This window comes from Ips typographus, linkage group LG2 (genome assembly GCF_016097725.1).
Source record: "Ips typographus isolate SLU linkage group LG2, UJ_Ityp_2.0, whole genome shotgun sequence".
In the NCBI taxonomy this organism is placed as follows: Eukaryota; Metazoa; Arthropoda; class Insecta; order Coleoptera; family Curculionidae; genus Ips; species Ips typographus.
Window position 1 is genome coordinate 23,290,666 of NC_138423.1, and position 16,907 is coordinate 23,307,572.

The 16,907-nt window shown below is 33.2% G+C and overlaps 1 protein-coding gene across 4 annotated transcripts; it reads right to left on the reverse strand.

Annotated features, from left to right (window-relative positions):
• Positions 1–171: 171 nt before the first annotated feature.
• Positions 172–16,827, reverse strand: LOC145724366 (A disintegrin and metalloproteinase with thrombospondin motifs 7-like). Of its 4 annotated transcripts, none has more exons than XM_081972606.1 (21): positions 16,684–16,827; positions 13,884–14,046; positions 13,610–13,824; positions 12,487–12,633; positions 12,241–12,387; positions 11,532–11,695; positions 10,437–10,540; positions 10,289–10,368; positions 7,557–7,686; positions 7,402–7,504; positions 7,207–7,343; positions 6,775–6,898; positions 4,084–4,210; positions 3,410–3,548; positions 2,278–2,371; positions 2,062–2,227; positions 1,839–1,975; positions 1,525–1,673; positions 1,137–1,230; positions 726–890; positions 172–480 (listed from the first exon to the last, which is right to left on the reverse strand). In XM_081972606.1, exons 1-21 carry the CDS (start codon positions 16,689–16,691, stop codon positions 302–304), a joined length of 2,772 nt encoding a protein of 923 aa, XP_081828732.1. In that variant the 5' UTR covers positions 16,692–16,827; the 3' UTR covers positions 172–301. The 4 variants fall into 4 exon arrangements, with proteins under 4 accessions (XP_081828732.1, XP_081828733.1, XP_081828731.1 ...); XM_081972607.1 differs by lacking the exon at positions 16,684–16,827 and adding an exon at positions 14,357–14,496; XM_081972605.1 differs by lacking the exon at positions 16,684–16,827 and adding an exon at positions 14,111–14,224.
• Positions 16,828–16,907: the final 80 nt, after the last annotated feature.

Consider the following 16,907-nt stretch of genomic DNA (forward strand, 5'->3'; position numbering starts at 1 on the left):
ACAGAAATGCATTTCATATGACAAAGCTTAACTGAACCATAACTGTAATTGTACAACTGGGCCTAAGGGTCCAAGCACCAATGTGCTTAGTAGAAATAGTATAAAAAATTTATTTACTTTTGGTTTACTTACTAGTTTTGTTTGTAATAAATTTAATAAGGCATATTCATTCAGTTTCTTAATTATTATTTATGCAACTGGAATTGGATATTTTTGATACACGCGTGAAAAAGCAACAATAAAGTTTGTAGAAAAAGACATAATTATTAATTTATTTATCTTATTTTACAGTAACATTAAGCTAAATTTTTGTTACATTTTCTTGTGTCGATTTTGAAGTATCTGGGCCAGTGGACGAAGGCATTATGCATTGCGCAATTGCATCAACTGAGCTGGTGCTGCTACTACTATTACTACTATTGGTATGACTATTAATAGCAGTAGTGTTCTTTGAGTGGTGATGGTGATGAGTTGACGACGCTGAAAATAAATCAACAGGAAGTTCAGTGAAATTAAATTTGATAAACTTTGAGATTAATTATTGTTGGAAACTTTAAATTATCCATATGAAAACAACAGATAAAAGAAAGCTAACTATAATCATAGTTTGTGCACTATTGTGATAAAATTGCGCCATCATATTACATAACAACATGGAGTACATATAACATTAATTTATTTATAAAGCTTTCTATAAGAAGATCATTTCAGTAATAATCACTTACATTCAATAATTTTGGTAGTCCCAGGAACAACAATTGTGTTTGGGTGCGCACCATCCACGTTGCTTTCGTGTTTGGTCTCGTTGGTTTGTACTATTTTTTCTTCTGTTTCAATTACTGAGTTGAGTCCAAGAGCGTCGTTTAATTCATTGTCTATGAGAAGTTTCCCTAGAACATGTTTTGGTAATTAGTATATTCACTAATTTTATTAGATTTAAGTATATAATGAAATTATATAAGACAGTTTGAAAAAATTGCCAGGAAAAGGTAGGTAGAGACGTCTTGGAATGTGGCCTGACTATTCGATGGACTGGTTTTGATCTTTGTTCCGTCCCATATTATTTAAAAGAAGATTTCCTTATTAATATGCTCTTGTTTTTGTTAAAAAGAAAATAAATTAATTCTTATACTCACCAACTTCTACAGAAGATGCTTCCCAGGTGAACGCAGTCGTAGACTTTGTGCATGGCGGAGGTGCTTTTCCTTTGAGATACGCGTGAGGATGTTTCTGTAAATTGAATGATAAGAAAACAATTACTTTAACTTTATTGATTTTAAGTGCAGAATTCATTACTATATTGCTGGAAAAATATGTAAAGTATTGCAATTCGACCAAATAGCGTACACGACAAAAATGTAAAATGAGGATGTTTTGTTGACAATTTAAGTTTGTGTATTGGTATTGTTCAAGTTAATTGACACTATGATGGACTTTTTTTAGCATTACAAATATTCAAAAAAGTTGTTGACACCTGCCATTTTATTTGGCATATTCTATCAGCTAGAAAAAGATTACACATACGATTGCTCCGCGTTTTTTGATATGCATCTTGTTCATTTGTTGCCATATGGTCTCCTGGAATTTCCCCGGAACGTAGACCGATTTTCTTCTACGGGATGATCCACATTTCTTGTACGATTCGCAAAGTTCCACCGTTCCAGGTTTCACATCTGCCAAAAACAGTATTATCAAAGCGGACAATTAAATAAAAATCGGATGGAATAGACAGGTAAATGCTTCGAATGTAATAAAAAAAGAAAGAAATTCCTATTTTTGATTCTTCTTATTAACTAGTCAATAAGTAACACAAATATTCTTCAACAAAAAAGAGAGACCTTTGCACTCTTTGTCTTCCAATAGTATATCATCTCCAACAAGATTAGGATTTGTTTTAATGCATTGCACTTCACGAATTCGCACTCCGCCTTTCTTTTTGCAGGCTCTACAACGTCCCCATTGCCCCACTTTCCACCTAAAAAAATTTAACTTTACTGAAGGATCATCTAATAAGCATCATTCAAGCTACAGGACCGTTTAGTATATTTTTCCGCAACTTACTCAGTTTTGCAAGGATCTTCGTTACACCGTCTCGGTTCGTGTCCCGTAGGTTTTTCCAACTTTTCGCAAAAATTATCGCCTACTCGACCGGCAGATTCCTCGAAACAGGAGAGAATCGCTTCCTGAGTACCTCCGTCGCATTTTCTCGAGCACGGTTTGTATTCCGCTAAAATATTTGGTTAAGGTATCTTTTTTTTTTTGGTTCAATTTACATACTAATATCCCATTTGTATTTCGGTTCGAAAGTTGGCACCTCTGAAGGTTCCGTCCAGCTCCACGCTACCGTGTTTTCTCTATGATAATTGTGGATCTACGAGTATGAATATTTCAAAATTATCGATAGAGCTCAACAAATGTGTTCTGTCAAAATCTGGAAGTTTTTGAAACGTTGCCAAAAGCTTTAGAATGTACTGACTAGTTCTAGAAGTTTCATCAAAGATTTGGAAGGTATTTAAATGTTGTAGAATGTTCTGACAAGTTCTAGAAACTTCTGCAAAACTTTGAAACGTTGCAAAAAACTACAGAAGCTTCTGCAAAGGTCTGGAAGGTTTGGAAACGTTTCAGAAGGATTAAGAAGGTTCTGACTAGTTCTAGATGCTTTATCAAAGATCTGGAAGGTTTTGAAACGTTTCAGAAGGCTCTAGAACATTTTGGCAAATTTTTAGAAGCTTTTACAAAGATGTGGAAGAATTTGAAATGTGTTGCAACAGGCTCCAGAACGTTCTGTTATAAATATTTAATGGATTCTACGTTCAATTTTCTATGGAAAGCCGTCTGTAGCTTTTCTGCAGTCGCTAATGATAAAGAAAATACGAGAGGGGTTCCAAATTGTCATTTTCAAAATCACCCTGTAGCTCAGACAGAAATAGGGGCAGCTATGGAAAAATTCAGCACATCAGGTTCGCAAAAACCTCATTGCTCTACCTTTGTTAGTTTTGGAGACACCCTGTACCAACTGTCAAATCATGGTACATCCGCTTCGGCAGAGTGACACATGTCACTTATGAAGTCTAGAATATTCCCCTTTTTAATATACAGGATGTTACAAATTACTAAAAACGGTTTTGACGTTGCGATGGTACAATTTTTTTCAAATCTGACGGTCAAAATATCTTTCAATATTATTTCAAAAGAATGACTGTCATTTACCCCCATTTGCACCGTCGTACTTTAAGCCAAGCTTAAGTTAAGTGTGGTTCATCAGACTATGTAGAACACATTTTAAAAAAGTCACAGTCTGAACCATGCTTAACCTAAGCTGGGCTTGAAGTTCGACGGTGCAAATGGCGGTATATCACAGTTGGTTAGGATAGAGATTAAACATTTTATAAGTTGTAAAATTACATACGTAAACTCCTATATCCTCATAAGTTTTATCCCAAATCATTTCTTCCGTAGTACTTCCGTTGTATTTAACTGTTCGGTAGACGAAATAGTTTTTTTTCTTCGTGCCCAACTGATAGGCATCAGGATAACTACCAACATACCTGTAGAAAAAATACAGTTAGCGTTCGAATAAAAATTGATGGCGGCATCGTCCTTTGCGTTTCTTGCCTGAATTAAATAATGCCAATTGATTGATTGATTGATTGAACAAAAAAGCAGCACAAACCACGAACAATGCTGCGATTTACGCAAATGTTGCCCATGTAAACTTAGGGTTATTACTTTTGAGAAAAAATTATTTTAAAATTGTACACTCAAAATTGGAATACTCTCAGCGACTTCTGATTGTTGCGTCACAATCACACACAAAATGCGCACTTTCATTCGTTCTCACGGAAAAGGTACATTTTCTCGACAATGAATCAGTGGAGAAATAGATAGTTTTCAGAGTCGTATAATGAAAAACAATAATACTCAAAAAAGTGATAAAGTTCTAAAAAGAAGAAAGTATGATGTTTTCTGGGAGTTTTTCTCTACTTTTGATGTATCAAATAAAAATTCTTCTAATAAACGATTGATGACACAAGTTTATTAGCAGATGGAGATACTGGCCCTTAATATAACAAATATACTTACTCGGGACCGTTAAAGTACATAGTTTTATTGTCAGGCAATCCTAAACCTATCGTATTTGGGGTGGGCTCAACTTTTCTGATGCGCACGTTCCTGGCGTCAGTTGGCACTACCGTCACCATTTGATACTCTAAAATCAACCATATTGTGTTTGTCACTTTACCATTATTATTTCGAGTAAAGTCTAAGCTAAAGCAAACGATGATTGTGTTATTACGTCGCCGTTATGGAGCATTCTACAGACTTGCCGTGACCAACTTTTGAGCTGTTCATTTTAATGCCAAATAAAATTTATGTTATATTCGGAAAGTCATGTTATATGAGAAAGAATCATTATTTATTAATAATACCAAACAAACCATTATTTATTAATAATAAGTTCTTCGAGTGAATAAACCGGTCTATGGACTCACTTAGATCTACGCTGATCGTTTATGAAACTATAGACATTTCTCAATTTCAACGTCTGATATCATTTTTGAAGGTAAAGTCAAAAGGATATGTTCCGAAAAAATCCAAAGTTTTAGAAAGAGAACAAGTTTCGAAATTTCTGGAAAGTGCTCCTGGTGACATAAGGTTATACTGGTAATTGGTTTATTTGGTGGATCAAGACGAGATGAGTTAGTTAAAGTGACCGTTGACCATATTGAAGATAAAGGGGTGATTGTACTTGTAAAAGTGCCAGAAACTAAAACATTTACTTCAAAAAGTTTTACTATTGTCGACCAGAAAAACATAGGTATAATAAGAAGGTATGCCGCACTAAGTTATTTTCCGGAACTTTTGAAAGTTGGAATTTTTATTTTGGAAATAAAGTTTAGTTAGTTTTATTGTATTAATTTGGTTGTTTGTGGTATAAGTGAATATACTTAATTAAATAAGCAGCAACATAAAAATAATTAAATAAACATATATAATTGAAAAAGGTTTCAGGGCGTTATGAACACTATAACCTACACCGTTTCCAAGGTATTATTTATTCACAATGTATAGGTGAAACATAAAGCTTCTTCGCAAATTTGCGTATAATATTCATACTGTTCTCGCGGTCTGAGTTTACCCGTGCGTCATCCCCCTGTGATTTAGAAGTAGACATGCATTATTGACTTCATCCTTGTCTATTGTTCACTTTCAGAAAGGGTAAATATCTAAGTGAATGTCTTCCAAAAAAACATTTACTGATTAGCGCTTCTATTTCAGTCATTGCCAGTTTGAAAACCATCGAAATTTATTTGATTTGTTTACTATTAATTCTTTTCCGTTTCTTTGTGTTGTTAATCATTTATAAAGTTTTCTATTTACCACACCACCACAGTTCTTTTAAGAGCTATTGTTTCTACGCTTTTAACATTCTGTAAGTACTTTCATAATATTATTATTAATATTTTTATTTTTTTTATGTCGGCTGTCACGATCTAACCAAAATTGGCACAATTACTAACCTGTTTTGAAAAAAAAGTGGGAGTGTCTATTATAATTTTTATTTAGCCATTTGGTTTTTCCTAAATTCGGAATTACTTACTATTACAGTTTTTTTTTAGAAAATGCCTGGAAAAATTCTCTACAGACAAGCCTAGCAGTTAATTCTTAACCTTTGTGAATATTTTTAATTGGAAAAAACTAATGGAGGACCTTTAGAAGCTTTATCATCTGTTCAGGAAGAAAATAAGAAATTTTAAGACCTTACATATTCTTACTAATGTATTTCTTTTTGATACTAGAAGGTTTAAGCTACTTTGAAAATTTCCCGCAAAACTGTTTATTCGATTCGGGAAAAGCAAGCAAGTAATCTTATAATTTCCTCTCCTAGAAAACCTAAATCGAAACGTTATCGACGGGTCAAGACCACTGATTTATCTGAAAGCATTAAAATGGATGTTCGAAATACATTATATGATATGTACAACGATAGTATGTTAATAATAGTAAAATATATCTACTTTTGTAAAAAACATCTATTAACATTTCATTGTTTCCAGAGACTGAAATTTTTGGGTTGCATTATAGATTTTTCATAAAAATTTCTTGAAACATATTAATAATAAAGTCATAGAAAAAATAAAATAAGCGTCTAAAATGTTTTCCAGCGGGTTTAAAATAAAATTAGTGGATTTCAACCTGAAAATGAGATATGAGATACTACAGCATCACTCAGAATGTCTTATTAAATTTTTAATTTGTTGTATTTATTTTAGAGAAACATGTAACCATCCAGAACCTAAATCAAGAGCTTAAAGTTAAAGAAATACTACATATTGGTGATACATCTGCGAATTTTGGTAAATAAATTAGGTTTCAAATTTAGACGGAATTCTATGATCCAAACGGAGACTTCTCATAAATAAAAAATGTTATTTCGGTCAAGATATTTTTGATTTGCTTTGGTATAAGGTTGTTTTAGTGCAAATTTGCAGCCAAAGATCTCTACTTTCTGACTGACAATTCACGCAAAATTTTAAACGTGACGAAGCTTTAGACACGCCCTTTTCTATAATATGAACACAACAGGTTTGTTGACGAAAACTTGATTTGATTCATATGATTATAAATGACGTACCCTTCGTGACGCACGGGTAAACTCACTCCGCGAGAACAGTACGTTTCTAAAGTTGCGTATGGTCAAAAATAGACCCCCTGGTAATTATGTAAGCTAGGAAGTAATTTCTTAGGAAGTAATTTTTTTTTAAAACTTACTTTCTTTGGGGTAGGTTACAGCACTCCCATTGACGGCTTTACATCGGGTACCGTCTCCGTTGCAAATTCCGCATCTGTCCATTATGGCCTCGGAACCTTCCAATTTATTGTCGCATCCCACTTCCTAAAAGAACAAAACGACAACAATTCTCAGTTATGGCTTGTTTGTGTGTGTTACTGCACACAATATCAGATGGATATAGGGTGTTACATATAGCAAAAATCAACTAGGATATTACAGCCCTATTGTCACTTCTACTGGGACAGAAAATACTATACTTTTGACCACATTGAACAAGTTTTTTAAAAAGATGACAGCACGTATTTTGTTCTGTTGTCACGTTCTGCATTATTGTGTACTGTGCAATACGTAATAATATGTCACATTACTAAAATATTATGTGGATTTGTTGTTATTAATGACAGACTTACGATGCATTTACCGCCCAAGCACATTTTGAGCGGATTTCCAATTTCGCATTTGGCACCGTCAGGCAGTGCTTTATTAAAACTGCGTACGTAAAACGTTCCATTTCGGTCGTACCGGCAGAAAGTATTACAGGGCCTGCCTGAAAACAAAAAAAATGTTTATTTACCTTATTAGGAGGCAACGCATATGAAACTTACCCTCTTGAATTAGACCTTCTAACACCGGTACGTTCATGTTATTTAACTTGACATTCTCTTCGCACACTTGAAAACGAAACGGACGCGAATCGACGGGACACTCCTAAAAATCATAATCAGTTTGGATGGGAGTTTAAGGGCAGAGTATTGTTTACCTGTGGATTGCAAATCCGTAATTTTTTGGTAGGTCCCAGACACCCTTTACCGGGATATTCCGGTCGCGGATTGTCACAAAGTCGTTCTTGAAATTGAGTTCCTCTGCCACACGTTCTTGTGCAGGGAGTCCTAAACGTCAATCATAATTCATATTACAATTATTACAATGGAATTATTTATTTAACACGGATAATCCAACCAACATCATAAATATGTCACAATGGTTGAAATTTAACCTTTCTAATATAACGTCATCTTTTTACATCTTTGTTTCTCGCATATCAAACATATATGAAAGGAACAATTTTAGCAAAAAAGGCACGTTGTTGATTTCGTCATTCTGGTTCAAGGTTTAAGGATCACGGGCCTTAAAAGTACTTACTTAAGAGTACCTACTGCTAACTGGTGCCGAATAAAAACGGCTGAAATTTAAGCTGACGACGACTTCTATTTCATCAACATTTCTAAAAAAAAGTCGGTCAGTGAAACCAAAATAATCAAATGAATGTAGGTATGCTAAATCAGAACTATTATGTAGGAATGGTAATTTTGCAAAAAGAATTATTGGAGAACATTTTAAAATTTGCAGGGCCATTTCTGTCTTGCAACTTGCAATTATGATGCAAACAACATTTTTGCAAAGTACATATTTGCAGGTTAAAATTTGTGATCTAATTCAGACATGCGTGTTTTTTTAGTAAAATTTTGACTATACAGGGTAATTCAAATTCGACCCTCACCATTGGGATTTCAGAAACCATAAGAGATACGAGAAAGTTTAAATTGGGACAAAGTTGCGCAATTTAAAGCACAACAAAATGCTGTTTTAAAAATTTTGATTTTCCGAGTACTTCCGAAGATATCCGAAAAAAACTGAAAATTTGATTTTTTGTTTTTATTTATTTCTAACCTTATTTGAAGAGATATCAAAAAACTAAAAGCAACTTTTCATTGCCACTTTTTCCTAGCTATTCGATGATGGATTCAAATTTGCCACACGACGTTTCGTTTTCTGTCAGTCATCATCAACTTGCTTTTTTCTTATGGGCGCCATATTGGATTTTTAGCCCACCAAATAGTACGTTTTATTCTGATTTTAGTGATGTATAATAACTTATGATTTGCTTCATAAATAACAAAATAATTCAATAAAAACTATTTTTACTTTAGTTATTGGCTTTGAGTTAATGGGCCGTTTTATAAAATGTCATTATTTGACAGTACTTGTCAAACACGATAATTCGGACGATCATTAGGACGTCAATCATAGTTAAAAATGTATCTAGAAAAGAAATCCCCGCAGAAAATGTTATTATTATACAAGCATTGCTGAACTATTTAGGTTAATCAGAAAAAGAAATTTGTTAGCATTATCTCTAACTTAAAAGGCTTATTTATGTTTCCAAGAGAAAGATCATTATTTTAGGAACTTCATTTTTTGCCAAATTTCAATTTTTTATAATGTTAAGTGCAAGTTTATAGTTATTTATACAGTAAGTGACAAACCATTTTTTATTCATTCATATTTATTCGAGTGAATAAACCGGTTTAAGTCACGTGTCTTATACAGTATTTTATTAAATTTCGACTTTTTATATTAAAAAAAAAACTAAAATTACAGTTCTATTAAATTTGCACCGCGCCCCGTAGATGTAACATTGATGTTTGTTTGTTTACATCTGTAAATAGGCGAATGTCATTCAGAGTGATTTAATAGTTAGTAATACAGCAAGTGACTTAAACCTTTTTTTATTCACGAAAAGAACAATTAGGTCCACAAGCGTAGCGAGTGGCCTAAGCTCTTCGTGAATAAACCGGTTTAAGTCACGTGTACACCTTTGTGACTAAGTATGTTCAGGTCAATTGCGTGTGACAAGTACTACCAAGTAATCTTCATAAAACGTCTCATTAACTCAAAGCTAACTAAGGTAAAAATCTCTAAAAGCTCTAATGATCGTCCGAATTATCGTGTTTGACAAGTACTGTCAAATAATGACATTTTATAAAACGGCCCATTAACTCAAAGCCAATAACTAAAGTAAAAATAGTTTTTATTGAATTATTTTGTTATTTATGAAGCAAATCATAAGTTATTATACATCACTAAAATCAGAATAAAACGTATTATTTGATGAGCTAAAAATCCAATATGGCGCCCATAAGAAAAAAGAAAATTGATGATGGCTGCCAAAAAACGAAACGTCGTGTGGCAAATTTGAATCCATCATCGAATAGCTGAGAAAAAGTGGCAATGAAAAGGTGCTTTTAGTAGTGGAATATCTCTTCAAATAAGATTAGAAATAAATAAAAACAAAAAATCAAATTTTCAGTTTTTTTCGGATATCTTCGGAAGTACTCGGAAAATCGAAATTTTTAAAACTGCATTTGGTTGAGCTTTACATTGCGCAACTTTGCCCCAATTTAAACTTTCTCGTATCTCTTATAGTTTCCGAGATCCCAATGGTGAGGGTCGAATTTGAATTACCCTGTATAAACCTTTAGGGGTTCAAAATAGGTTAGGTTAGGTTCAAAATAATTCTAAAACGTTTGCAGTTTTAAAACAGTTCCGAAACAACTCTGACCGATGAAAAAAAGTAATTCTGAAATTAAACTAATTCAAATTCTGAAATGCAGTTCAGTTTCTGACCACTAGAAAACAAATTTTTAAACAATTCTAATGCAGTTTTGAATCACCGTTGTGTGCTCTGTTGTAGTGGTGATATGCACTTACCAATCGCCCCATTCACCCCAACCGCCGTCCACCGCCTTCGGTCTGGTGCCTTTTGGAACACATTTTTTCTTCATACACCACTTTGATTTTTGCCAACAAAAATAGTGTTACATTCACTTTTGTTATTAAAGTAAAACGCAAGACTTACTTTGTCAGTGTCGCAAAATGTACCATCCGCTAATGGAAACGTCAGACTTTGGCAACGATCATTATCTTTTGACATGTCACACGACATCGATGCGCAACGTTTATCTAAAATTTTGAACAGTCAGATTTTAAATTGCGCTTTAAATTTACATTTAGCAAGCAAAGTGTATGGGCTAAACCCATGTGAAGACCCCAAGAGATGGGAGATCCATAGAGCTCTTTTTTTATCACTATATTATTTTCATTATGCAAGTGCATAAACAGCAAATCATCCAAGTCGTCTTCGTTTTCCAAATCGGAATCGATAATGACAATTTCAAAAATGTCATCCTTAATGTAGTATACGTGTGATAAGTATACAACATACAAAGAAAATAAAAACTTCTACAGTACACCAAATAAAGAGGAAAAATCAAAGAAAATTTAAGAGAAAACACGAGGTTGACAGATGTCCTGACTTATAGTGTCTTTTGATACTTGAAATAGCCTACCGTGTAAGGTAAAACTTAAAACGAACTTAAAGCCAATTTTAACACAAAATTCTTAAATACCTACGTCATCTTGAGTATTAGGTATTACGTCTTCCTGCTTAAAGTGTCTATTAACAACTTTTCTGTCGTTGGGTGAAGAAAAAAGGCATTTTTTAAACGATTTTTAAAAATATCTCGTGTTACAGTAGATGCAGTTTTCACACCACGATAGATAATCGGATTCTTAATGGAATGGGTAATAGAAAGCAGTACCAATACTACCAATCCATTTGATTTTTTCGAGATCAAAGCGTAAATCTTGGAAAACTAAACATTAATTAACAAGTGGATCCGTAACAAAACAAAAGTGAGAGATGTCTCAACAGAAGTGGTAAAACTGAAATGGAAATTTGCGGGAGATACAATAAGACAAAAAGACGACCGATGGAATAAAATTATATAATTATATAAAGACCACAAATGCGATGGTCAGATGACTTGATGATTGACCTTAGAGAGGAAAGAAAAGAAGGCCTATATCCAAAGATGGATGTTTATGGCTGTTTAGATATAGGCTATGGTATTCTAACATTTAGTAATAAAACAACTTTGTCATGAATAATTACCTAGATTGGGTGATTGTTCGGGACACCATCCTATATAATGACGTGCATCGCGATCCACCATTTGACACTGTTGTGTCCCATCGTAGAGTACGCCGATCAGGTTATCGTCAAGCTCATACTGTTCGAAATCGGGCTCGTCATTCAAACAATCCATGAGATGAACCCTACGATAATTCATCTAAGAAATCCAATTCCTTTTTGTTTTATAATAATAATAATAATAATGCTTTATTGTTCAAAGATACAAAAATCTCACTGACAAAGCCATACCTTAAGTTAATTATTACAAAATAAATTAAAATCCAATTAGAACTATTAACAATAGGGGGCAAACCGCAATCAATTACCCGAGAGAAATTCTGCGACAGAGTAATAAGACTTATTAATCAAGTAGTACTTTAGCTGCCGTTTAAATACGTTAAAATTTGAAATACCTCTTATGTCAACCGGAATGCTGTTAAAAATTTTACCTGACAAGTACAGTACAGAGTTCCATACCAGTGCGCTGCTAGGTACTGGGAGGCGAACCATATAGCAACTGCGAGTGACAATAAATTTTGACAATAAAGTTGATATTGCGGCTTAAGATATTCACTTAAGGCTTAAGATATATACTCTGCAACTAACGTCCGTTACACGCTCATAGATAGTATTATTTAACGAGCTTTTTATGATGTTGTTGTCTGTGTTTTAAATAGCTACGACTTACCCAATCATTTCTCTAAACAAGGCTGTACTACAGGGAGACCATCTTAAAGTGTCAACAGATGTCAACGGACTCATAATGGTCACGGTTTGGTCGATTGGATCCACGTCGGGACAAGGATTAGTCTGATTATCGTGATCCATTCCAAGCCTAAAATCATTCTACTTAAAGAACTTGTTCAGTCAATTTACTGATACTTTAATAAGAAATATTCTACTAAGATAGTAAAACCAATAATTTGATGATTACAAATGTCCAATTTCGTGAGCTATAGTATCACCAGTCATCCAGGTTTTGTCCTCGGCTAGACCACAATTTTTGTTTTTAGAACAAGCCTCCGCCAGGTAGGCTAAGCCGGTTGTCGAGCACCCGTCTCCTACGGCGCAGAAATCCCACCTTTAAAAAAATACAATTATTGTAAGTATACAAGGAGTTGATTTCAAAACTTTCCGCCCTAATTTCATTGTCAATCTGGGTATTCCTTTCATTGTAATTTAGAAAAAGTAAATGGTGAGGAATATTTGAAAAAGCTATAGAAATTTAAATCAACTTTTTTTCAGCTTTTTGCTATTGTATAAAACAGTTAGCTGGATAGGACAAAAAGGATCTATAGAAATAAATCAATTGTTTATAGTTTTCTTGCATCACTAAATTTAGTAGAGTTTGTTACGTGCAAAACAGAGTTCTATAACATTTTTGGTTTTTAACATTTTCCTACCCATAAAGGGGAAGAATTACACTGATTTTGACATCTCTGCTACGTTTTTGGGTACCGTCGTCACGTGAATTTTCTGTATATTAAAAGATGTATACTTAAAATTCATGTACGTAAAGACGTAAAACGGGTAAAAAACGTACGTTTTATAGTATGTACTTAAGGCCTCTCTTCAGACTTTGTTTTAAATTGTTAAGGAAAAAGAAATAGTTTAAATCGGTTTGGAAGTGGGAAAAAGTTTGTTTTTTTCCTTGACAACTTATAACATAAATTTTCAAACTGTAAGTTAAATTTTGAAATTTATATACTCACATTTGTAATTTTGTATTTGCCACTTTTCTCAATCCTCTGTAAATTATTGTAGATTTTGTAATATACACAAGTTACATTGGTGTCGTTTGATTTTCTTCAGGGAATTTTCAAGGGTGTTATTCACAAACTTCAAATTCATTTATCAAATTACCTCATGCCACGATCTTGAGCCAACTAATTCTAATTATATAACTTTGAAACGTTATGAAAATGAACGTAAATTGATAAATAGTTACATCATGGTTGGGTTAATAATGGGCAATCTTTTCATCAATTTTAAATCAAAAAAACTAGGACGACAAAGTTTTGAAACAAACTCCCTATACAGAAAACTAGTAATTTTACATAGATAGAAGCATCGATATATCAAAATGATTGGGATGCGATTCGTCTGCCGGTTGAAATTTATTGGCCCATTTACAAAAACTTGCCAATGTCTTGTCAACGTCCTCTTGGATATCCAAATCAATTTCTTCTTCCTCCTTTTCCAAATAAATGATCCGTACAATTACCGGTGCTATTACGGCGGTCATTGAGCCTTCAGCAAATACAGCTTTTACCTTAAATATTTTTGTAAATACATGTATGAAATAACACTAGCAAAAAAATGTTCGTTTACTTTACTCAACGTAGTCAAGACCCATTGCTCAACGTCACGTTTGCCCTGGTGAAACAAAATATATTTTTTGTCACAAGCGACAAAAAGTTCGATCCACATCGGTTTTGACAGTTGCTCAAATTCGCTACGTTTGAAGATGTCTTTTCCTTTTAAATGTTCTTCCCTGTAATTGAAAATAACCGTTTAGCAAGTAACGCAGTAGGTACTGTGTTTATAACTTAACTAACCCTAAAACCATTCTATGTTCTCAAAGAAATGTAGGCCCATTTGTACAATGCACTCTCATATAGAAATAAATGTAGTGATAGTGAGGTTTGTGGTTTAAACCCAGTTTAACATCAGTTAGGCGACTATTGTACAATTGGACATTAGTGGAAGAAAAATTCAATTAATTTCAAACAGATTATACAAAAAAAATTGATAATTTTACGAATTTTCCAAAAAAAATCACAAAAAGTCAAAATATATCTCACGTCATTCGTGCCCTAACCGCTTTAGTCCAATTTTCTATTGAAGTATCGACTGGACATTTTCGGGTTCGTTCCGCGTTGGGTGGTTCAAACACTACATGCAAATGATGACCTTTTTATTAGGCGAATGTCTCTGGGCAGGTTCAATATAGTACACCTTATTGCCCATGTTAATAGAACCAGCCTAAAAAAAAGTGATTGATTTCAAAGGCGATCATATTTTAAGCAGAATTAGGTTCTAGCTAAAACAGAAAAAGTGTTGAAATGATTGAGCTTGCTAACTGTAAAGACCAATTTTAAAGAAGCATTATTAACATTACAAATAATATGCCGAGACTAGAGAGGTTTTTTAGGTACTTTTTGAAATTCAATATCTCGGGAACATGAGGAGCTAGAGAGGCCATTTTTAACTCATTTTGTAGTATTTTTTATGCTTTTTCGAATGGCGTAGGAACGAATTTCCTGCGAATTTAAATAAAAGAGCTACGATTTTTCAAAAAGTCAAAAAATTCAATTTTTGTCAAAAGTGCAATTTTGGCAAATTTTTATTTTGCTCCATAAGGGTTCTAATGCACAGCAAAGGATATATTTATACCAAAGGACCTCAAATTAAGGGAAATAACCACTTTGAACCTTTCAAAAATTCGAAAAATGACATTTTTTGTCAAAATTTTCAATTTTTTTTTTTTGCTCCATAAGGGTTCCAATGCACAGTAAAGGGCACATTTATAACTAAAAACCTTAAATTAACTAAAATAAACACAAAAAAGGATTCTAAAATTTTTCACTTTTCAAAAAAATTGAAAGAATGGGGGGGTACTAGAGAGGTTTTTTAGGTACTTTTTGAAATTTAATATCTCGGGAACATGAGGAGCTAGAGAGGCCATTTTTAACTAATTTTGTAGTATTTTTTATGCTTTTTCGAATGGCGTAGGAACGAATTTCCTGCGAATCTAAATAAAAGAGCTACGATTTTTCAAAAAGTCAAAAAATTCAATTTTTGTCAAAAGTGCAATTTTGGCAAATTTTTATTTTGCTCTATAAGGGTTCTAATGCACAGCAAAGGATATATTTATACCAAAGGACCTCAAATTAAGGGAAATAACCACTTTGAACCTTTCAAAAATTCGAAAAATGCCATTTTTTGTCAAAATTTTCAATTTTTTTTTTTTGCTCCATAAGGGTTCCAATGCACAGTAAAGGGCACATTTATAACTAAAAACCTTAAATTAACTAAAATAAACACAAAAAAGGATTCTAAAATTTTTCACTTTTCAAAAAAATTGAAAGAATGGGGGGGTACTAGAGAGGTTTTTTAGGTACTTTTTGAAATTTAATATCTCGGGAACATGAGGAGCTAGAGAGGCCATTTTTAACTAATTTTGTAGTATTTTTTATGCTTTTTCGAATGGCGTAGGAACGAATTTCCTGCGAATCTAAATAAAAGAGCTACGATTTTTCAAAAAGTCAAAAAATTCAATTTTTGTCAAAAGTGCAATTTTGGCAAATTTTTATTTTGCTCCATAAGGGTTCTAATGCCCAGCAACGGATATATTTATACCAAAGGACCTCAAATTAAGGGAAATAACCACTTTGAACCTTTCAAAAATTCGAAAAATGCCATTTTTTGTCAAAATTTTCAATTTTTTTTTTGCTCCATAAGGGTTCCAATGCACAGCAAAGGGCATATTTATACAAAAAAACCTTAAATTAAGTGAAATAAGCACAAAAAAAGCACTTTAAAATTCTTTACTTTTCAAAAAAATTGAAAGAATGGGGAGGTACTAGAGAGGTTTTTTAGGTACTTTTTGAAATTCAATATCTCGGGAACATGAGGAGCTAGAGAGGCCATTTTTAACTCATTTTATAGTATTTTTTATGCTTTTTCGAATGGCGTAGGAACGAATTTCCTGCGAATCTAAATAAAAGAGCTACGATTTTTCAAAAAGTCAAAACATTCAATTTTTGTCAAAAGTGCAATTTTGGCAAATTTTTATTTTGCTCTATAAGGGTTCCAATGCACAGCAAAGGGCATATTTATACAAAAAAACCTTAAATTAAGTGAAATAAGCACAAAAAAAACACTTTAAAATTTTTCACTTTTCAAAAAAATTGAAAGAATGGGGGGGTACTAGAGAAATATGCATTAGAATCCAAGTTAAAATTAAAAGCTATAAAGTAGTATATTTCAAGGCATATGAAATTGATTTGAATTTTAAACAGTTTTGCAAACTTGACTACTGGTATTTTTATTATTTGACTGTCTCAACCCCAAATCTTCTAATTTCCAGGGTTAAAACTTATGGAGACGTACTTTTTTTGGTACTTACCAGTCCATCACAAGTTGATATAGCAACTGAAGAATTTTCAACACCTCTCACTCTGCCCAAATAGTAGCACATTTTCGTACTATGTACCCCCCGAATTTTTCTCTTATGTATAGGTATGGTGGGGTCAAGATGTTCAAAAACCGCCTGAGGATGTATAAAGTCCCGATTGGGCCACAGTTCCACGTGTCGCAGTTGATTGTCGATCATAATCCCTTTCAAAAAAA